The sequence below is a fragment of the Rhinatrema bivittatum genome, chromosome 9 (genome assembly GCF_901001135.1).
Source record: "Rhinatrema bivittatum chromosome 9, aRhiBiv1.1, whole genome shotgun sequence".
NCBI lineage: Eukaryota > Metazoa > Chordata > Amphibia > Gymnophiona > Rhinatrematidae > Rhinatrema > Rhinatrema bivittatum.
In genome coordinates, this window is record NC_042623.1 from 181,968,404 (window position 1) to 181,990,714 (window position 22,311).

Consider the following 22,311-nt stretch of genomic DNA (forward strand, 5'->3'; position numbering starts at 1 on the left):
GGCCCCACCTCCCTCCTGAGGGGTCCTCTGGATGCATACCGACCACACGACTGCTGCTATCTAGATACATTTATACAGTCTTCTCGTGGAAGACAAGTAGAATGTGTGGTGTAAAGATGTTTTTGCTAAAGTCACCATGTGTAGTTTGTTGCTGTAGTTTTCCGTCAGGCAGAGTCGAGGACGCCTCAGAACAAGGCCCTTTAATATCCCAGTATGCCCTGCGCCCTTCCTTTTCGTCCATCTTGGATGCGGGTGGGGGTGAGTACCCGTGCTGTAGGCGGTTATATGATGGGAAGCGAGGTTGGGAGGGTAGAGAAAACTCCCGGAGTTTGAAGGGCCGCGTTCGTTTTGCACGGTCTGCGGCTGTCGGGCTCGTCGCCTGCAGGATGGTGGCGATGGTGGGTGGATTGGGCGGCGCCGGTTACATCTCCCGGTAAATCTGGGGCTCGCAGGTCCCGGAACGGCCGGAAATATATTTTGCCAGGTTGAATTAAAGTGTTACCGCGCTGCAGATGCGCCTGGAAGGACCACTGTAAACATCGGAGGAGTGTGTGTGTATAAAGTGATATTTCTCTGCAGCATCCCCCTGTGCACAGAGAGCTGCGGTTGGACCTAGTCCTCCTCATTCCGTGCCATACTATCCCCAAAACAAGCCAGATGTGAGGCTTGACCGTCTCTTCTCGTCCCCCTGGAGGCTGTCGTCCCTTCACGAGTTCACTAAACTTTCACTCTGTGATTTTTGTGAAGTTTTATTATGCTGTTGTATTGCTAGTCTTGTAGTGTATGGTCCCTGTTTCTTGATGCTGCTTGTTTATAACTGCAATTTAATCAAATATTTTCCTTTAGGTTTGTCTGCAGCGGGATCTTAACAAACCAAAATGTCTGGAAGGTATGGAATCTGGAATGTTATAAACACGAATGAGAAAATGCTTTTTCTGAAAGTTGTTTGGGGAATGGAGCCATCCTGCGGATTTCAGAGAGGAATCCATGGCTTGGGTAAATCTATATCCTAGAGAGACCGTGGAGACGCGTAAAGTAAATTTACTGAAAGTCTGTGAAATTGAAGCTTGAATGGAACTCTGCAGCATTCAGACTTGTGTAAGCCATTTGCAGGCTTTGCTGTTTATATCCTTACAAGCTGTTAAGCCCGTTAAAACGGGCTACATTAAAAAAAAAAATTTTTCGGTCCGTTTTCGGACACTGCACCCGTCTACACTTCTTTTCCCTCACTCCCCCTTCCCCTCGCTCATTCACCGCAGTCACTCATCCTCCTCCTCCTCCCCCCTCGGTCACTCACCCCCTCCCCTTCCCTGCTCCCACTCAAACTCCCTTCCCTCATTCTCACCTCCCCCCCTCATTCTCCCTCCCCTCCCCTTCCCTCACTCTCACCTCCCCCCTCATTCTCCCTCACCTCCCCACCCCCTTCCCTCTCCCTCTTATGCTCTTCAGCGTGGTCTGCTCACGGAGACGGGAGATCTCCGGGGATCCCTCCCCAGCACGCACCGCCGCCACATTGCCTCCCGATATCGCTGCTGCCGCCACCGCTCCTCCCAGCCGCTCCTCGGCCCACCTGACACTCGCATACCGCCGCCGATCCGCCGCTGCTGCTCCTCCCAGCGCCATCTTAGTTCCGCTCTGACCGACGTAGTCTCCCGCCCGCGCATGCACGGTAGAGCTGCTCTCTACTGCGCATTTGCGGGCCGTCGGTCAGAGCCCATTTATAAGGTAGATTCTTTGTGCATAAATATATATTTTTTTAAATATTTGTATTGGTATTGAACACAGCAACATATTCTAAGTGCATAAATATTTTAAGATGATGAAAAATCGATGAGGACTGTTTATTTTATTTAACAAATTTCTAGCCTGCACAATCCCATGTTCTTGTCTCATCTCTCAGTAGAAAGTTTTTATGATTATGATTTATCATAATCTTGGGGATGACTGCACAGAGCAGCAGTTGCTACCCTTAAGAGAAACATGGTGGTAATCTGCATGGTAGATACCACCATAAGAAGCTTGCTGGCAGACTTGGATGTACCATGCAGTCCTCTTCTGCTGTCATTACTATGTCACTATGGGTTACAATAAAACATACATTTATTTATTTTTATTTATTTATTTACGTATTTTTATATACCGACTTTCCTCAAAAAGAAATCAAGACGGTTAACAAAGTAAAACGTCTATACAGATCTATAAGATCATGATGACGCACACATTTCCATACATAGTTCCATTTCCAAAGAAACAGTCAATTAACATCAATAAGTCATACAATTATAGTCTAGCTAAAACACATTTCTAATTGTCAATCTAAAACAGTACTATACTACTAGATCTTAATAGCATAAAATATTACTAAAATTACATCTAAATAGTTTAAAAACTTAAAACAGTAAAACTGAGATTCTGTATTATTGTGGGGAGAGTCTAAGATGTTAAATAGATCAACTTGTCTCTAAAAAGGCCTGTTCGAATAGCCATGTTTTTATCAATTTCTTAAATTTTCGAATACAGGTTTCAGTTCTAATATCAACAGGAAGGGAATTCCAAATTTTAGAACCAGCCAACGACAAGGTCCTGTCCCTGACTGAGTTCAGATGAGCCATTTTTGGAGAGGGAACTGTGAGCAGTGCTTTTCCCAAAGATCTTAAGTTACGGACCGGGGTATGAATCCGGAGAGAGGCATTAAGCCATTCAGAATTATCCCCATATATTGTCTTATGAATGAGAGTCAAACATTTGTAATGAATTTTCGCGTGAATCGGTAGCCAGTGGAGTTCTTTTAAAACTGGTGTTATATGATCACATTTTTTCTTATTAGACAAAAGACGGGCTGCCGCGTTTTGAAGTAACTGTAAAGGGCGAAGAGTGGCACTTGGAACTCCTAGCAATAACGCATTACAGTAATCCAGCTTTGGAGAAATCAAAGCCTGAAGCACTGTACGAAAATCCCCAGAATGAAGAAACGGTCTTAGTTTTTTTAGAACGTGGAGTTTAAAGAGACCATCTTTATTTATGGCTTTAATACAAGCTTTCATATTTAACTCTGCATCTAGAACAGGGCCTAAATCTCTTACTTCATAGTTAATTTTGTGTAATGGTGTAAGGGATTTTATCTCTGTATCCATTTTCTCAGTAATTTTATTACTCAAATATAGAATTTCTGTTTTAGTTCTATTCAATGAAAGTGACATATGAGATAGTAATTGACTTATTGATGAGGAGTAAAGTTCCCAAAGCTTCAAAGTAGCTTGAAGAGTGTCATTAATGGGCAACAAAATTTGGACATCGTCTACAAAAAGAAAATGCACCAGTCCCAGGCCCGTTAGAAGTCTGCAGAGTGGTGCCATATAGACATTAAAAAGTGTAGGTGACAACGAAGAACCCTGGGGAACCCCTGTAGACATTATTACGGTGTCTGATTCTGCTGTGTCTAATTTAACTTTAAAAGATCTATTGGATAAAAATGATTTGAACCATACCAAAGTTGTGTCTTTTAATCCAATTTCATGTAACCTTGTTAACAATACTTCATGTTTAACGGTATCAAAAGCCGCTGAAATATCTAATAGAATTAAAAGGTAAGATTTATTCTGGTCAAAACCCCTATGTATTGTATCCGTCAAGGATATCAATAAAGATTCTGTGCTATGGGATTTTCTAAAACCAAATTGTGAGGGGTATAGCAAATGATTATCTTCGAGATACTCCATTAGCTGACGATTCACTACTTTCTCGAGGAATATGACAATAATAAAAACCAGTGGTATTTAAGTAAAAATTCCTTTGACCTAAGTTTGCTCTTAGTGTAGCAGCACTATGATTCGGTTGCACTGTTGGGTAATTAATTTCATTTATTTGTTTCCTAGACTTTGGTCCAAGGCCATTTTTGCTGGCTACAAGCGTGGGCTCCGAAACCAGCGGGAGCACACTGCTCTGCTGAAAATTGAAGGGGTCTATGCCCGTAATGAAACAGACTTCTACCTGGGCAAGAGGTGTGCCTATGTGTACAAAGCGAAGAAGTGAGTTGCACTTGTTGGGTAACCACATCTGTGAAAGGAGATGCAGAAGCTGGGAACTTTCAGATTTAAAGTTTATTCATGCACAATTCTTCATTGCAAGCATTTGTAGTTTAATGATTGGATTTTTATATATATATTTTGTACCTAGGGTATAGTTCTTTTGCTGGTGACTAGGCCGGTAGTTAATCTATAATGAAACAAAATAATAAGGTGATACCTTTTTAATGGACTAATTTCTTAGTGTTTAGATAGGTGGATCTAGAACAAATGGGTTATGCACCTCTACCAGCAGATGGGGACAGAGCAAAACTGATGTCATGGTGTGTGTGTGTGTATATGTATGTATATATATATATACCCCTGCATTGATATCAGCCCACCAGTATTCTCAGTCTCCAGCAGATGGTGGATGTGCATCTCCTTTTTGGGGGATTGCTTTATCTTTTTTTTTTTTTTCTAAAGGAGGAAGAAATTTAAAGGAGACTATATACTCAGCTTTCCTGAGGTGATACCAAAAGGTCCCTCCCTCAGTCGAGTTTCTCCTGGGGTGATATCCATTCGATCTCTCCCTCAGTTGAGTGCCTTGGTCTAGTAGTCAGTTCCGTCATGGACTTAGATGATGGGAGATCCAGCTGTGAAAGGCTAGCTGTTGCAGGAAGCAGTGCACGGCGGTGAAGGCCATAGCCCTTCCCCTTGCCACAGCTGGAGACCGGAGCTGTACTCAGCTGGGACGGGCTGAGCTCAGGTAAAGAGTAGGAGGGGAAAAAAAAGAGTAAAGGGGTAGGGACTATTAAGGGCAACCCACTCTTCTGGTCTCCAAACCTCGGCTCGCCAATCCAACGTTGTTTCCCACCTTCGTGGAGGTTTGGGATAGTGGCAGTCTGCTGGGTTGAGCGGTCTTTTTAGGATAGGCCCTGTTCTCAGGCTTTTCTGTGGTGCCATGTGGTAGGCCTCTGTGGTGTTAGCACATTTTTGCTCTGCGCACATCTGGGCCTGCAGTTGGTTTGCATCTGGGTACTTGCCAGGTTCTTATGGCCTGGATTGGCCACTGTTGGAAACAGGATGCTGGGCTTGATGGACCCTTGGTCTGACCCAGTATGGCATTTTCTTATGTTCTTATGCATGTCCAAGTGGGGCGTACGCTTGGGACGCGTACTTGGATGTCCAAAATTTGTGGGCGTCAAAGGATAGATGTTCCTTTTTCTTGGGCGTCCTTATCTTGGATGGATGTGCATTTAGACGCTCTGTCAGATGCTATTCAGTGCGTTGATAGAGGGCGCATACCATGGTGCTGGTAATAAAGAAGCCTGAGTGCCTTATAGGGTGTGCCGCTTGCCATATTAGGGCATCGCACCCTGGTGTACCCTCTAAACTGTGTCAGTTCTACTTGAAGGCTTAGGGGGAGTTCTCTGGCAGATTTTGCTATCCAGCCCTTTCTTAAAATAGCGGGAATGGGACTGGAGTGGGATGTGTCAGATGTTTCACTGGTTTTGAGGCCCCCTGACTGGATCGTCGGCAAGGAAGGAGCACTCACGGGGTGCTAGACCTCTGCCCATTGCTTTTGCCGTGGATCCTTCCACCTTTCTCTTGGATGGAATATTTTCAGAGGCTGCAGTCCTTTCTACAGCTACGAAAGGTGGAGCCAACCAAGGTGTGACAAGTCAGGTTCACAGGCTGCGAAATCCTGCAAGGCTGGTGGAGTGGGCAGGCCCCGGGATGCATCTTGCCCTGCTGCGGGGCATTATGATGATGACACAGGATCCCTTCTCCCTGGAGGATAGGGATATTTCTCCGGGTTTGGAGCCGTACAGAATGGGGTTGCGTTTCTTCACAGGGAGAATTGCCACACTGAAGGTGTTGGGAGTACCAGGTGCTGAGACCCCGGCTGAGCCATGAAAGAATCCCATTTTGACTTCTTTGCATAAAGCATCCTGTTTTTTTCCCTATAATAGAGACCATTCCAGAATTGATTGATTTTGAGTAGGGTGTCCCTGAAGAGAATTTTAAAGGAGGACGAGCCTTGGAAGGGCTGTAACCCTTGGAGCCAGCTGTGAGAGAGCAGTTATGCTTTCCGAAAGTGGGTGCGCTCGTGTGTGTGTGTGCTGTCACCAAGCGAGCTACTATTCCCATAGAGGGAGGAGCAGCCTTGAAGGATGCACATGATAGGAGACTTGAGGCCATCCTTAGGCAGTCATTTGAAGCAATGGCAGTGAGTTTGCAGATAGCTTCTTATTCCCTGGTGGCTCGCACTTCTTTACTTTCTCTCAGGAGGTAGATGATTCTGGGGTGAATGCCAGGGCAGTGATGGAACCAGCAGTCACCTTTTTGGCAGATGCAGGCTGCGATTTAGTACACACCTCAGCTTCGGTGGTAGTGACCAGGCATCGGTGACGGCTGAGAAATTGATCAGCCCTTGCAATCTCCGAATGAAGTCTCCTTTAAAGGCTCGCTTTTGTTTTAGAGCGAGTTGGAAAAAATGGCCAATAAATAGGGCGAGTCGCAGGTTCCTCGATGGCTGGAGGATAAGATGTAGATGCCGCCTGCCTTTAGCATGAGAGGCCATTCTGGGGGATCCAATGGACCCTGAGGTCACAGTGGTACCAGGTCACGCAGAACCTCCAGGACAGCGTCTGAATCACTCTGGATCTCCAGATTCATTCTGGTGGCAGACTTTCAAATATGAAACGGGATGTCTTTTCAAATTCTCATACCCAAATTGTCCCACCATGGGACATATCCACAGATGCGTCCACCATGGGCTGGGGAGCTCATGTAGATGGGCTCAGCACCCAGGATCTCTGGTCTGCCCAGGAAAGCTGTTGCCAAATCAATTTCCTGGAGTGATCAGGTACACACTATGGGCTTTCAGAGATCGGCTGTCCAACAGTCATCCTGATCCAAACTGCCAACCAGGTAGTGATATGGTATGTTAACAAGTAGGGAGGTACAGGATCACACCTCCTGTGTCAGGAAGCGGTCCAGATCTGGTCATGGGCCTTGTCCCACGGGATGGTACTCAGGGCCACGTATCTGGTCAGGATGGAGAAAGTGGTAGCGGACAAAGCTGAATCGAGCCTTCAGACTCCACAAGTGGTCCCTGGATCAGGGAGTAGCGAATTGGATATTCTGCCTCTGGGGGAGCCCAAACCTTGCAACAGGAAGGTGCCTCAGTTCTGCTCCCTGTACGGGTCAGATGGCGAATCAAGCTCAAATGCCCTTGCCAGTCATTGGGGCAAGGGTCTTCTGTATGCATATCCTCCAATTCCCTTAGTAGCGAAGACTCTGTTGAGGCTTTGTGAGAACAATGGGACTATAAAGCCCCTTATTGGCCGAGACAGGTCTGGTTTCCACTCCTATCAGAGTTGTCTATCCAGAGACCGATCAGTCTGGGAACTTCCCCAGATCTCATTACCTCCAGGCCCTTTTGCTCATAGCCTGGATGTTGAGAGGTTAATCCTGCAACTGCTCCTTCTCTGAGGATGTGTCTCAGGTTTTCTAGAAGCCACCAGGACCCAACACTAGAAAGTCCTGTGGACTGAAGTGGAGGAGATTTTCTGTGTGGTGTGAGCAGAAGGCCTAGATCTATTCTCCTGCCCCACACAAACTGCTTGATTACCTTTTACACCTATGAGAGGCTGGCTTAAAAACCCAACTCCATTAAGAGTTCATACCACCACGATGTAGATGGTACACCCATCTCTGTACAGCCTGTAGTTGTATGTTTCATGAGGGGGCCTGCTTCAATTGAAGCCTCCCGCTGTGTCTTGGGACCTCCACGTGCTGTTAACTCAGCTGATGAAAGCTCCTTTTCAGCCGCTGCGCACCTGTGACCTGAAGTACCTGTCCTGGAAGGTCATATTTTTGGTGACGGTCAGTGAGCTCCAGGCCTTAGTGACTTATCCACCTTACACTAAGATTTATCATTCAGGGTGGTCTTGGATACGCATCCTCAGCCCGATGTGCTGTAAGCAAGTTTAGGGGTGCAGGGACCTGTCTGCCACAGGACACTTCCAATTGCCCTCCCACCTTACTTCACAATCCTAAGTCAGAAAAGACGACATGTGTTCTTCTCAGAAACAGACTTTTATTTGGCAGGGTTTAGCATTTAGGGAATAATTCCTGTCTCTGACATCCTGCTCACGAAGCACCAGTTTTCCCTAAAGAAAGTTCGGTATCATGGGTGATTTCACACATGCCATAAACCTTAGCCTGCTTAGTATATTACTACTTATGGCTAACTTACTTACCCCTGATCCCAACTTCTGTTTTATCTCTGGAGCAGACGCTGGCTGGAGAATGTGGGGCTTGCTTCCTGGACTTGGTAATGGCAGAGTGGGCAGGTGGTCCGGGAAGGAGATTTGCTTCTGGCTCAGGTACTTGCAGGGTTATCTGGGCTTGCTCTCCGCCTCTGAGCGGGTGTCTCCTGGCCACACCTAGTCTTCTCCCTCCTCAATAGCGAGGGCTGCTGGTCTGCTTCAGGTTCCCCTTTCTTTTCTTTCAGGGATCCCTTCTCTGGTTTCAGGGTTTTTTTCTCGGGGTTTGCTTCCCCAGGTGGTCCTTTGCTTTCTCAGGTCTCGCTCCCTTCTTCTTTGCCCCCTTGTCTTATACTTTCCAGCTGATAAATATGCATAAGCTCATGCACTATCACTTGGTGGGTGGACGGTCTTTGCTGCATTGCAGGTCTATTTCCCTCTCCCCATTTCTTTGGAAGGGGGGAGAGCTGCCATGTCTGTATGCCAAGCTGTGTGTCAGTGTTTTTCTCTGACTGACCCCCCCCCCCCCCTTCCAAGGGTGGGGATCTTTGTGACCTCTGGACTCTGGCTCTTTGACCCCTGCTTATGAGTTTAAATGGTATTGTCTCTCTGTTTTTTTTTATTTAGACAGACGTTTGTAAACAAGCACATCTTGATAAAGTATCTTTGTGTATGGGGTAAATCAGTGGAAGAAAAAAACTCAGACAGTGCTGTTAAGGTTCATCTGGGCAGAAAGTTCTTTCCCTTGCTGTGACAGTGCTTTTGGGGCCTGTATGTTTCTTGGCTATTATGATTCCTATATGGTGATTCAGTGGTAAAACATGAACTCCCTGAACGTACCTGGATCAGTCCAGACAGTGGGTTGAGCCTCCCTTCCAGCAGATGGAGATAGAGGAAATAAACTACAAAATTGTGATTCAGTGGTAAAACATGAGAGATATCCCTGCCTTGGCTTCAGATGTCCATCCTCCTGACAACGTTTTTTCCCAGGCCCCATTCGCACCAAGGCAAACGAGCCCTGCACGGCTTGGACTGCAAGCGAGGCTGTGTCTTCTACCTGGAGTGGACAGAAGCCCATAGACAATCCACCCCGCTTTTTCTTTTGATAGGAATGGGTTGGGCTTTGCCATTGCCAAACAGACGCTATCCAGTTGGCTGGCAGAGTGCATCACTTTATGTCCAGGAGGGACTGCATCTTGAGGGTCATGTCAAGGCTCATTCTGTCAGAGCCATAGCAGCACTGGTGGCCTATTTGCAAGAAGTTCCCATGGAGGAGATCTGCAAGTGGGTGACATGGAGTTCTCCCCACACATTCAGATCACACTATTGTCTGGATAGGGATGGCAGATGAGACATTAGGTTCAGCCAGTCTGGCCTTTGGAACCTATTTGAGGTACAGAACCCAACTCTCCCCCACCTAGGGCCCATTGTTGGGTTCAGCTGTCTTCCTCAGTCTGTTACCAACAGCACCTTTGTTGTGCCCATTGGCACCTGGTTGGGTATCTCTTGGTCCCCATTGTGTGTAGGAGCAGCCTTTAGCTAGGGATTCAGCCATGTGTGAGGTCTACCATCCTCCTTGTCCTCGGAGAAAGCAGAGTTGCTTACATGTAACAGGTGTTCTCCGAGGACAGTAGGATGTTGGTCCTCATGAAACCAGCCTGCCACCCCACGGATTTAGGTTTTTCCTAACTTTCAGTTCTATAGGTAATTCTGTGTTATAAGACTGGAGAGGGACCCTGCATGGACACATGGTTTAAGGTCTTGCTGGGCATGCTCAGTGTGCCAAGTCAAAATTCTAGAAAGTCTGACATAAGTTTTCCATGTTGGGGCTCCATCTGATGATCTCACCCATCTGTGAGAACTGCTGTCCTCTGAGAACCCCTGTGACAGGTAAGCAACTCTGCTTCATTTTATTGACCTCTATCATATCTCCCCTCCACCATCTCTTCTCCAAGCTGAAGAGTATTAACTTCTTTAGCCATTCTTCATAGGGGAATTGTTCCACCCTTTTTATCATTTTGGTTGCCCTTCTCTGTTCCTTTTCTAATTCTGCTCTCTTTTTTGAGATGTGAGGACCAGAACTGCACACAGTATTCAAGATGAGGTCACACCATAGAGCTATACAGAGGCATTGATATTCTCTTTTATTCTCCATTCTTTTCCTGATAATCCCTAGCGTTCTGTTTGCTGCTACACACTGAGCAGAAGATTTCAACGTATTTTTAACATTGACACCTAGATCCTTTGCCTGAGTGGTGACTCCTAATATGGAAGCTTGCATTATTTAGAAATAATTTGGGTTACTCTTCCGTAAGTGCATCACTTTGCACTTGTCCACATTAAAATTTAGTTTGCCATTTGCATGGATAATTTAAAACTTGGCTGAAAATGCACCGTGCAGCCATTCTGTGTTTGAGAAAGTCTTATCGCCTGACTGCAGGCTTTTTGCTTCATGTTGCCATGTGCTGCAAGGACTTACACACTCTATTTTACTTTAGCTGTGATATAAGCATGCAGTATAAATGTGTATTACAAAGAGAGCCATAATACTTAACCAGCATCACAAACAATCTTGAGTCCATTATTCCCCATTCCTTCTCTGCGCATGAGTTACAGATGGAATCACACACGTGCTAGTTTGTTGTCGTCTTATGACATGACCAGTATGAACATTCAAATGTGCTGTAAAATTGGACTCTTGCTAAGTTTGCAGTGAATCAGGGAAATTGCTGCTTGAATATGTCCCTATTTGGCATCAGTAAATTGCTTGATTTCTGTAGGCTGTTTGCCTTATGTCCTGCTAAGAGACTCGGCTTGTTTTTTTGCCGAGAGATTGATCCTTGATCGCTTTTCTCAATTTCTGCAGTAACACGGTGACTCCTGGGGGCAAACCTAACAGAACCCGTGTGATCTGGGGGAAGGTAACCCGCTCCCATGGCAACAGTGGCATGGTGCGGGCCAAGTTCCGAAGTAATCTTCCTGCCAAGGCCATCGGGCACAGAATCCGTGTGGTAAGTGTCATTGCAGGGATATGAGGATTGCTGCTGGAATTGGATGTGCATTTTCCCCTTAGGTTGTGGAAATGGTCAGCCAGGTGCTTTCTGTCCTGTCTAATTCATGACATTTTTAAGCTGTGACGGGCCTTCTGCTTAGAAATCCCAAACGCAGAGTTCCCGGAGTTCGCCTATCTTCAGAATTTCCAGCCTGCTTCTCGCTGATCCCTCCTATCAGAAATACACTTCCCGCTTGTCTACTACAGAACACCCAAAAGATTTTGGTTGCTGTAAACAAGATTGAAGAGGGGTTTTCTGTGAATGCTCATAAGAATCTGAGTAGTGCTCCTAGTATGGGGTGATGAGAGGGCACTGTAAGCTTTGGATTGTGTGTTTTATTTGCCTGCAGTTGGAAGGCTGCTGTAGTGACTGCGACTAAGAATGATACTGCAGCATCTCTAATGAGAGTCTGGAAATCTTGTCTGCTCTTGTCACTTTTATAAGAACTGACAGGTGGTATCAGGAGTTGGGAGCTAGTCAGGCACTGTAACCTGTCTTTGGAGCTCACTGGGTTCTATTCTTGGTTCTGCCATACCCTGTTGTCTTGACAGTGCCCTTCCTCTTGATGCATTCCTTTGAGCCCTTTGACAGATCCATTGTTTGCATTATGCTGTGATAGTACTAATGCATATTCTTGATGATTAATATTTTGCTATCGCACCTTCATACTGGCATTCTGAACGCTTTTTGCACTGCTCCCTTCTGACCTATTTGATATGCTTTTGTTTGCCAGATGCTGTACCCATCAAGGATCTGACTCCTCACTGAAAATAAACCGAAAAATAAAAGCTCCAAACTCTATTCCTGTTTGGTCTGGGTTTTTTTTAAGCCATGAAATCATCCGGCACTCCTTTTCAGATTGATACGAGATGCTGGAATGCAACACTTGCCCTCTGACGCTGGCGATTTTCTTTGGGCACGATGTGGGTATCCCAACTACAACATGTGGTTTCAGGGTGGTGGGTTTTTTGGGCCCAGCTGTTTTCTTTTTTGTGCCTCTGGACCTCCAGTTCAGTCTGAACCGGTCTCTGTTGGGCTGTGGTTCATAGGCCTTCATTTTCCCTTTGCAGTGGGACTTCCAGCCATTGCTGGGACAGAGGCCACAGAGCACAGCTGCTTGCAGTTAGTGCAACCGCTTGGCATCGCTGTTGAACCGTGGCTGAAACACCCCCCCCCCCCCCCCCCGGGACTGTGACTGCTACCAGGAATCGAGGTCTTGCCAATAACCGCTGGAGAAGCGTTAGTGCCTCCCCCTACCCATTCCATCTCTTACGCACCCCTCTATCTCTGAACACAGGCCCCGGCCCCTGTTCATACTCTTTGGAGGTTGAATAAATCAGCTTATGGATGACTAAACCCAGGTGGTGTGGGGAGCTTTATGTTTTTCAGCACAAAACGATGCTTTAGTAGCATAACTCAACATTTTCTTGTTGGTTTTGAAGTTTGTGTTACTATCATTTTGCACTGGGGAATTTAAGGCTTTCCGAGCTTGTAGCCAGATGGACTCAGGACCAGTGGGTTTATGCTCCCCTGCCAGCAGATGGAGAGGGAGTCAGGTTTCAAAGCTGATAAACCCCATGCAGTGACCTCAGCCCTTCAGTATCTCTCCGTCTCCAGCAGATGTGGATGTGCTTTCCCTATCAGGATCGCTGTACCCTTTAGAAGAAGAAATTCTACATTTAAATTGGAGGAAGATTGGGCCCTGCTCTCCTGCGGTGATACTTAAAGGTCCCTCCCCCAGTTGAGAATTCCTGAGGTGATTTCTGAGCTCCCTGAGAGGTGGGCCTTGGTCAGGTAGCTGGTTCCCGGAATGGACTTTGCTGCTGAAGCAGCTGAAAGGTAGTAGGTACAGGAAGCAGAGCATGGCAGTGATGCCAAAGCCCTCTACCCCAGCAGCCAGCGACAGTCTCTGTACTCAGCCGGTAAGGGCTGAGCCCAGGTAAGTAAAAAAAAAAAAAAAAAAGCCTTCCAATTCAGAGACATTGGAGGGGTTTCAGTAAGGCTTCCTCTGCTCTTGCTCGGCACACTGGACCAACGTTGTTCCCGAGCCCATTGGGGAAGTGGACTTTCGAGTGATTTGAGCACCCCCCTCCCAGTGGGCTAGGACCCACTTTAGGTTCAGTAGGCCGGTGGTGCCATCTTGCACACATTTTTGTGCGCCTTCCATTGCCCTCCATATAGCATCGGTACATGCGGTGCATGCTGGCTGTGCACGTAAAGTCGTGCACATCATTACATACTAGGGATGTGAATCGTTTTTTGACGATTTAAAATATCGTCCGATATATTTTAAATCGTTAGAGCCGCGATACAATAACAATTCCCCCGATTTATCGTCAAAAAATCGTAAATCGGGGGAAGGGGGAGGGCGGGAAAACCGGCACACTAAAACAACCCTAAAACCCACCCCGACCCTTTAAAATAGAACCCCCCCAAAATGCCTTAAATTACCTGGGGTCCAGAGGAAGGGTCCCAGTGTGATCTTTTACTCTCGGACCTCCGTGCGTTGTAGAAATGGCGCCGGCGCTACCTTTGCCCTGTTATATGACAGGTCAAAGGTAGCGCCGGCGCCATTTTTTTTTTGTCCCCCGACGTCAGGAGCGTAGGAGATCGCTCCCGGACCCCCGCTGGACCCCCAGGGACTTTTGGCCAGCTTGGGGGGGCCTCCTGACCCCCACAAGACTTGCCAAAAGTCCAGCAGGGGTCCGTGAGCGATCTCCTACCGCAAATCGTTTTTCCGTACGGAAAATGGCGCCGGTGCCATTTTCCGTACAGAAAAACGATTCGACTGCAGGAGGTCGTTCTGGACCCCCGCTGGACCCCCAGGGACTTTTGGCCAGCTTGGGGGGGCCTCCTGACCCCCACAAGACTTGCCAAAAGTCCAGCAGGGGTCCGGGAGCGATCTCCTACCGCAAATCGTTTTTTCCGTACGGAAAATGGCGCCGGTGCCATTTTCCGTACAGAAAAATGATTCGACTGCAGGAGGTCGTTCTGGACCCCCGCTGGACCCCCAGGGACTTTTGGCCAGCTTGGGGGGGCCTCCTGACCCCCACAAGACTTGCCAAAAGTCCAGCGGGGGTCCGGAACGACCTACAGTCGAATCGTGTTGCCGTACGGCCGGTGCCATTTTGCGGGGGTCCGGAACGACCTGCAGTCGAATCGTTTTTCCGTATGGAAAAACGATTCGCGGTAGGAGATCGCTCCTGGACCCCTGCTGGACTTTTGGCAAGTCTTGTGGGGGTCAGGAGGCAAAATGGTGCAAAATGCCGCCGGCCATACGGCAACACGATTCGACTGCAGGAGGTCGTTCCGGACCCCCGCTGGATTTTTGGCAAGTCTTGTGGGGGTCAGGAGGCCCCCCCCAAGCTGGCCAAAAGTCCCTGGGGGTCCAGCGGGGGTCCAGGAGCGATCTCCTACGCTCCTGACGTCGGGGGACAAAAAAAAAAAAGGCGCTGGCGCTACCTTTGACCTGTCATATGACAGGTCAAAGGTAGCGCCGGCGCCATTTCTACAGCGCACGGAGGTCCAAGAGTAAAAGATCACACCGGGACCCTTCCTCTGGACCCCATGTAATTTAAGGCATTTTGGGGGGGTTCGGGAGGGTGGGGGATTTATTTTAAAGGGTCGGGGTGGGTTTTAGGGTTGTTTTAGTGTGCCGGTTTCCCCGCCCTCCCCCCCCCCCCCACTGGACCCCAGGTAATTTAAAGCATTTGGGGGGGTTCGGGAGGGTGGGGGATTTATTTTAAAGGGTCGGGGTGGGTTTTAGGGATGTTTTAGTGTGCCGGTTTTCGATTTACACAATATTTTAAAAACCCAAACTGCGATGATCCGATTCCCTCCCCCTCCCAGCCGAAATCGATCGTTAAGACGATCGATCACACGATTCACATCTCTATTACATACATCCCTCTATGCACAGAATTGAGGTAAAGCGTGCATGCTGTGCCGCAACCTGTGTAGGCACACAAAATCTGTGCACACACAATTTTAAGCGCAAGCCGGCTGAACATGCCGTTGCCATCCCTAATGGCTCCAGCAGCAAAGAAACATAAGCGCCATTCTCTCTGTGCTGCCTGTCATATTAGGGCTGCACAGTCTGACCTGGATTCTTACTTGTGTCAGCACTGTGAGGAGGTCCAGGGAGAGTTGCTCTCTCCAGACTAAAGTCCAGATCCTCTCACTCTGGGTTAGCCATACTCTTAACCGGAAGTACCCCGGATCTGAGTAATCCCAAGACTGGGTCTTCCAGGGGAGAGGAAAATCCAGCAGAGCCTACCCCAGTACCTCCTGGGATAGGCATGGACCCGGCGGCCTTCTCTTGGATGAAATTTATTTATTTATTTATTGGTTTTTATATACCGCCGCTCATCAGAGATATCACATCGGTGTACAGAGAACAAAAAATACGCATTAGCGTACATATAACAGTATAATAATAGCTGAACTCCAATACATTAAAACAGTAAAATGCAGTAACAAAACAGCTTAATTAGATAAATATAGATAATAAAATTAAAATATGGATTAGCTGTGATAGTACAACTTATTATAGTATCAAGGCAAAACTGTAGGATTGGAGGAGGGGGATAAATTAAATAGAGGAGGAATGAACAGGGTCAGGAAGGAAAAGGGTTATATACATGTGAAGGTGTTACAAACAGCAAATTCTTCAGTTATATGAAAAGGAAACGAAGGTGCTAGGAATGAACAGAAAGGGCAGTGATGAATCTAAGGTTGAAAGCTGTGGGGGGAGGTGAGAGGGAGGGGTCGGGGAGGGGGGTACTAAGAAAGGGGGTTAATAAGGGCTAAGAAGGAACACATGAGGGTCATGTGTAGGCTTTAGTGAAGAGCCATGTCTTGAGCTTTTGCTTGAAGGTCTTTGGGGACAGTTCAAGGCGTAAATCAGTAGGCATGGAATTCCAAAGCATAGGGCCAGCTAGGGATATGGCACTAGCTTTAGTGGATGCGTATTTAAATTGTTTTGGTGAGGGGGTTTGTAGGGTGGCTATGTAAGGATTTCTAGTTGGCCTGTTAGAATTATTGAATTGAAAGGTGTTGGAAGGCCAGTTCATTTCTGGGTTGTGGAGAGATTTGTGGATAAGTGATAATATCTTGTATACGATAGTAGACGGGGAGCCAGTGTAATTCCTTAAGTATGGGAGTAATGTGTTCCTTTGTGGGCGTATTAGTGAGAATACGAGCTGCAGTATTTTGCAGGATTTGTAATGGGTGTATGGAATTTTTAGGCAGGCCTAATAGTAGAGCATTACAATAGTCAATTTTCGAAAAGACCATGGCTTGTAACACAGTACAAAAATCGGAGAAGTGTAGTAGTGGTTTAAGTTTTTTGAGTGTATGGATCTTAAAAAAACACTCCTTGAGGGTAGCATTAATAAATTTTTTGAGGGACATTTGATCATCCAATAGCACTCCTAGATCTCGGACTTGTTGAGAAAAATGTGTGTATGGTGGAATAATGTGTGTTGTGGGTGTAGCGTGTAGGAAGTGAAATAATCATGAGTTCAGTTTTTGTAGAGTTAAGGGCAAGCTGGATAGAATTTAAGAGGTTGTTAATTGAGGTGAGAGTGGAATGCCAGATTTCCAGGGTTTTTGGAATAGATTCAGTGATGGGAATAAGAATTTGTACATCATCAGCGTACAAATAGTGTGGCAACTTAAGGTTAGTGAGAAGTTGGCAGAGGGGTAGAAGGTAGACATTAAATAGAGTGGATGAAAGTGAGGAGCCTTGGGGGACTCCCTGCGCAATGGGAATTTCCTTTGATTCATGGTTGCCAAATTTAACTCTGTAATGTCTGTCGCTGAGGTAGGAACTAAACCATTTGTGGGCACGGTCAGTTATACCTATATCAGAGAGACGCTTGAGGAGGATCTGATGATTTACAGTATCAAACGCAGCAGAAATATCAAGTAAAATTAGTAGATGGGATAATCCTTTATCTAAGCTTTTCATAAGGTAATCAGAAAGTGAGAGAAGAAGGGTTTCTGTACTGTGTAATTTACGAAAACCATATTGCGACGGAGAGAGGATTTCTTGTTCATCCAGGTAGTTACTAAGTTGGTAGTTAATGTTTTTTTCTAAAATTTTTGCAATAAACGGGAGATTAGAGATGGGACGGTAGTTGGTCAGATCAGCTGGGTCAAGCTTAGGTTTTTTTAGGGTGGGCTTAAGGATGGCTTGTTTTAATGGGAAGGGTACAATACCAGAATCAATTGAGGCATTGATAATCTTTGAAATAGGAGGGGCTATTAGGTCAGGTATGGTGAGTAGAAGTTTAGTAGGGATGGTGTCGGAGGGGTGGGATGATGGTCTGGCTTTTTTGAGTATGGATTCTATTTCCATGGCAGAGGTGTGTTCAAACATTGTAAGTTTGGTAGAGAGTTTGCTAGATTGCACGGTGTAGCTCTTCTGAGGAGTGTGGGGGATGATAGGAAATCGTGTCATGATTTTGTTAACTTTATCGTGGAAGTATTCAGCCAGTTGCTCACATTTATTTTTAGCCTCTTCTTCAGGAATGAGATTAGGGGTGAGGTTGGTGAGTGAGGTGACTTATTCAAATAGAGCTTTGGGGTTGAATTGATACTGGTGTATTTTGGTGGCATAGAAATTCTTTTTAGCCAAGTTTATTTCATTATTGTAATTGTATAAGGAGGTTTTGTAGTGCGCAAGGAGAGTTGGGGAGGGGTCTTTGCGCCAGTTTTTTTCAGTTTTTCTGAGGGCTTGTTTTCGTTCTTTTAGTGTAGTATTGTACCATGGTTTTTTTGTGTTTTTTTGAGAGGATAGTTGTTTGGTAATAAAGGGGCAGATGTTGTCAGCGACTGATTGTGTGTGCTCATTCCATGATGCGAGGGCAGTATCAGCATTGATAAGATTAAGGTTGTTAAGGGCATAAGACAAAGCAGTCGAGAGCTCATCTTTGTTGCAGGATTTGCGGATTTGTATAGTTGTGGATACGACAGGAGGGGGAGGGGGCCTTTTTAGGGTGTTGGAGGTTCTTATGATATAGTGGTCAGACCAGGGGATGGGTGAACATGTTAGGGATTCAGTGGTAATGTATTGGTTAGTGAAAATGAGGTCGAGCGAGTGACCAGCTTTGTGGGTAGGAGAGTTTATAATTTGCTTGAATCCTAGGGATTTCATGGCTTCAAGGAAGGAGGAGCAGCTAGGTGTGAGCGGGAAATTGTCCACATGAAGATTAACGTCGCCTAGGATAATGGCTGGGGAGTCAATCGAGATGTTTTTAGCTATGTATTCAATTAGTGCAGAGGGGCTGTTGTTGAGTGTACCAGGTGGGGCGTAGATAAGGCATATTTGAAGGCTAGGTGCTTTAAACAAACCAATTTCAAGTTTAGGAGGGGGGGGGGGGATATGGCTTGAAGGGTGAGTTTAAGTTGTTTCTTAGTGGCTAGTAAAATGCCTCCACCCTTCTTTTTAGGTCTAGGGATAGAAACGATATCGTAAATATTGTTGGGAAGCTGGTTAAGGAGCACATTATCGGTGTCTTTCAACCAGGTTTCAGTTATTGCCAGTATGTCAGGTGTTTCATCTAAGAAGAGGTCATTAAGGATGGAGGTTTTTTTGTTTAGTGACGGGGCATTGAAGAGAATGAGAGCCAGTGCAGTGATTCCGATAATTTGGGTTAGTGGTGGGGAGATCATAGTAGTGGGAATGGATTTGAGGTATGAGCAGTGGCGTGAAGCACAGTGAGTAAGGGGTCTATATCTATTATAACTGAGTTTCGGGATGTTCAGCATGTTTGGGGTGAAGTAAAGGAGTAGGGTCACAAAGAGTTTAAGTATTGGGGAGAGGTTGCAGACATTAATTGTCCTGGTGTTAGAAATGTTGCAGAAAGGAGGAGGGTTACTTTTAGAGTAATAATATGAAGATACTAAATACAGTAGGTAGGTTACTGGCAACGGAGAGTTATGTGGTTGCTTAATATAAAGCCAGGAATGACAATAGGAGGTAACATGTAGAGGCAAGAAACATCTAAACAGTATTCTACAAAGCGCCGAATAGGCACACAAAGGGGCAGGCCCCTTTGTCGTGCCCCTTCGGCGTGCGACGCCGAGAAGTGTGTCAGAGTATATTGTGCAGCAGTGTCGCGTGAGAGTGATGTCAGCGCTGCGCCTCGTGGCTGGTTGGTTGCTGCGTCGGAAGTGAGGAAGTGATGTCGCTGTGGGCGGGTTCGGCGGTCACCTGCGTCGGCTTGCTGGCGTGGTCGCTGGCGGGCTCTCCCGGACCCCGGCTGGTCGCGTGCCGGAACGCACGGGGAGGCGGTCGCGGTGAAGTGAGGAGGCCGAAAAGAAAATGCCTGGGGGAGCGCTTCGATTTAAAGGGCTCCGGCCCGGCAGGAAGAGAGGTCGCTGTGGGCGGGTTCGGCGGTCACCTGCGTCGGCTTGCTGGCGTGGTCGCTGGCGGGCTCTCCCGGACCCCGGCGGGTCGCGTGCCGGAACGCACGGGGAGGCGGTCACGGTGAGGTGAGGAGGCCTTCAAGCTTTTGTACAGGCGCAGTCTGCTTGGCTTGCCCCTGTCCAGACGGAGCCCCAGCTGGTAGGGCCTCCTTTTCCTATCCCTGTCGGCAGGCCTCGACACATGCCTCATTTCACCCAGGATATCCCTGGCAGGGACCCAGACAGCACGGATGAAGAAGAGGATCCAGATTCCTTTGAAGATGGGGAAATCCCACCAGGTTTGGAGCCATATCGGACCATGTTATGTTTCTTTCATAAAGAATTGGGACCCGTGCTTTTCAATATATTTATAAATGATCTGGAAAGGAATACGACGAGTGAGGTAATCAAATTTGCAGATGATACAAAATTATTCACAGTAATTAAATCACAAGCAGATTGTGGTAAATTGCAGGAAGACCTTGTGAGACTGGAAAATTGGGCATCCAAATGGCAGATGAAATTTAATGTGGACAAGTGCAAGGTTATGCATATAGGGAAAAATAACCCATGCTATAGTTACACAATGTTAGGTTCTGTATTAGGTGCTACCACCCAAGAAAGAGATCTAGGTGTCATAGTGGATAACACATTGAAATTGTCAGTTCGGTGTGCTGCGGCAGTCAAAAAAGCAAACAATCAGATCGATACTCTAAGGCCGCGGTAGAAACAGTGTGGCAGTGCCGGGCGCACCCTCGTTCCCCGCACGCACAGTTCTCTTCACCTACTGCTCGATACTAGAGATGTGAATCGGAACCAGAATCGGATCCGATTTCAGTTCCGATTCACATCTCTACTCAATACTCTCTTCAAATTGCATGCAAATGCATGCTGCGGCTGCGAAGCGTTAGGCAAGCGTTAGGCCCGCGCAACCCATTTTACTGTATAAGGCGCTAATACAGCGCCCATACAGTATCCTGGGTGCGCTGGTACCTGTCATTTCAAATGACATTTGAAATGACAGGCACCAGGAAGTGGATGGTTCCCCCCCCCCCTCCTGAAGCAAGGCGCAGGGCGAAAATTAAAACGGGAATAAAGTGTAAAAAAATGGGGGTAAAACCAAAGGGAGTAAAGTGTAAAAAAACCATGGACGACCTCCATATTAACATTGCAGCGTAAGTTGTTTATATATATATATATGTATAAATACCTGTCACTTTCCTGTCGCTTTCCGAATCCCCCAGGCGTGCGGTCATCGAGGCGGTGGCGGTGGGAGCCGGCGGGCGGGTGGGCGCGCGTTGGATCCGGCGGGCGGGTGGGCGCGTGTTCGATCCAGGCCGCGGCTGGGTGGGCGTGCATTCATCCAGCAGAGGGAGCCAGCGGCGAAAGCGGCCTCCGGAGGCCGCTTTCGCCGCCAGCTCCCTCTGCCTGGATGAATGCATGGCCCCCGCCGGCAGTCAAGGAATGCCCGTGCGATTTCGGCGCTCAAGGCAGTCACATGGCGTGACGTCAAGCATCGTGACGTCACGCCTTGAGCGCCGAAATCACACGGGCATTCCTTGACTGCCGGCGGGGGCCGTGCATTCATCCAGGCAGAGGGAGCCGGCGGCTTCCTCTGCCTGGATGAATGCACGCCCACCCGGCCGCGGCCTGGATCGAACACGCGCCCGCCGGCTCCCACCGCCGCCGCCGCCTCGATGACCGCACGCCTGGGGGATTCGGAAAGTGACAGGTATTTATACATATATATAAACAACTTACGCTGCAATGTTAATATGGAGGTCGTCCATGGTTTTTTACACTTTACTCCCTTTGGTTTTACCCCCATTTTTTACACTTTATTCCCGTTTTAATTTTCGAACACCACACTAACACCAAGTAGAGGGTAGCGGTAAACTAACAGGTTAAGGACGCGGCAAAATAGCGGGTTACAAAGGAGATAATCTGAGCGCGCGTCACAGTATCGGAGGGGAATAGCTAATTCCTTCATTATACAGCTAATTCGTTCATTTACATATCATATACATGCTGCGTGCGGAAAGGGTTATGCGTCTGTTTTAAGAAGCGCTAAGGACACGTGAAACTGGAGACTGTATCGCTGGATCGCCTTACGCGTCCGAATTGTGCGCTCCCAGCACGTTACAGACGGGAAATCTTCAACCGCACGTTACAGTATCGACCTGAATGTTGGGAATTATTAGAAAGGGAATGGTGAATAAAATGGAAAATGTTATAATGCTTCTGTATCCTTCATGGTGAGACCACACCTTGAATACGCTGTACAATTCTGGTCTCTGCATCTCAAAAAAGATATAGTTGTGATGGAGAAGGTACAGAGAAGTTCAACCAAAATGATAAAAGGGATGGAACAGCTCCCCTATGAGGAAAGACTAAAGAGATTAGGACTGTTCAGCTTGGAGAAGACGGCTAAGGGGGGATTTGATAGAGGTTTTTAACATCATGAGAGGTCTAGAATGGGTAGATGTGAATCAGTTATTTATTCTTTTGGATAATAGAAGGACTAGGGGGCACTCCATGAAGTTAGCATATGGCACATTTAAAACT

At 47.0% G+C, this 22,311-nt stretch overlaps 2 protein-coding genes across 3 annotated transcripts in view; one reads left to right on the plus strand and one right to left on the minus strand.

The window, feature by feature from the left end:
• The window catches only part of IQCG (IQ motif containing G), a 133,002-nt gene that overhangs the window by 71,161 nt on the left and 39,530 nt on the right, over positions 1-22,311 (minus strand). The gene's annotated exons all lie outside the window — the stretch shown is intronic.
• Positions 142-12,135, plus strand: RPL35A (ribosomal protein L35a). 2 transcript variants are annotated; one of them, XM_029616390.1, is made up of 5 exons: positions 142-258; positions 847-889; positions 3,876-4,028; positions 11,148-11,292; positions 12,068-12,135. In XM_029616390.1, the coding sequence occupies exons 2-5, from the start codon at positions 879-881 to the stop codon at positions 12,089-12,091; spliced, it is 333 nt and encodes a 110-aa protein (XP_029472250.1). In that variant the 5' UTR covers positions 142-258; positions 847-878; the 3' UTR covers positions 12,092-12,135. The 2 variants fall into 2 exon arrangements, with proteins under 2 accessions (XP_029472250.1, XP_029472249.1); XM_029616389.1 differs by lacking the exons at positions 142-258; positions 847-889 and adding exons at positions 973-996; positions 2,828-2,946.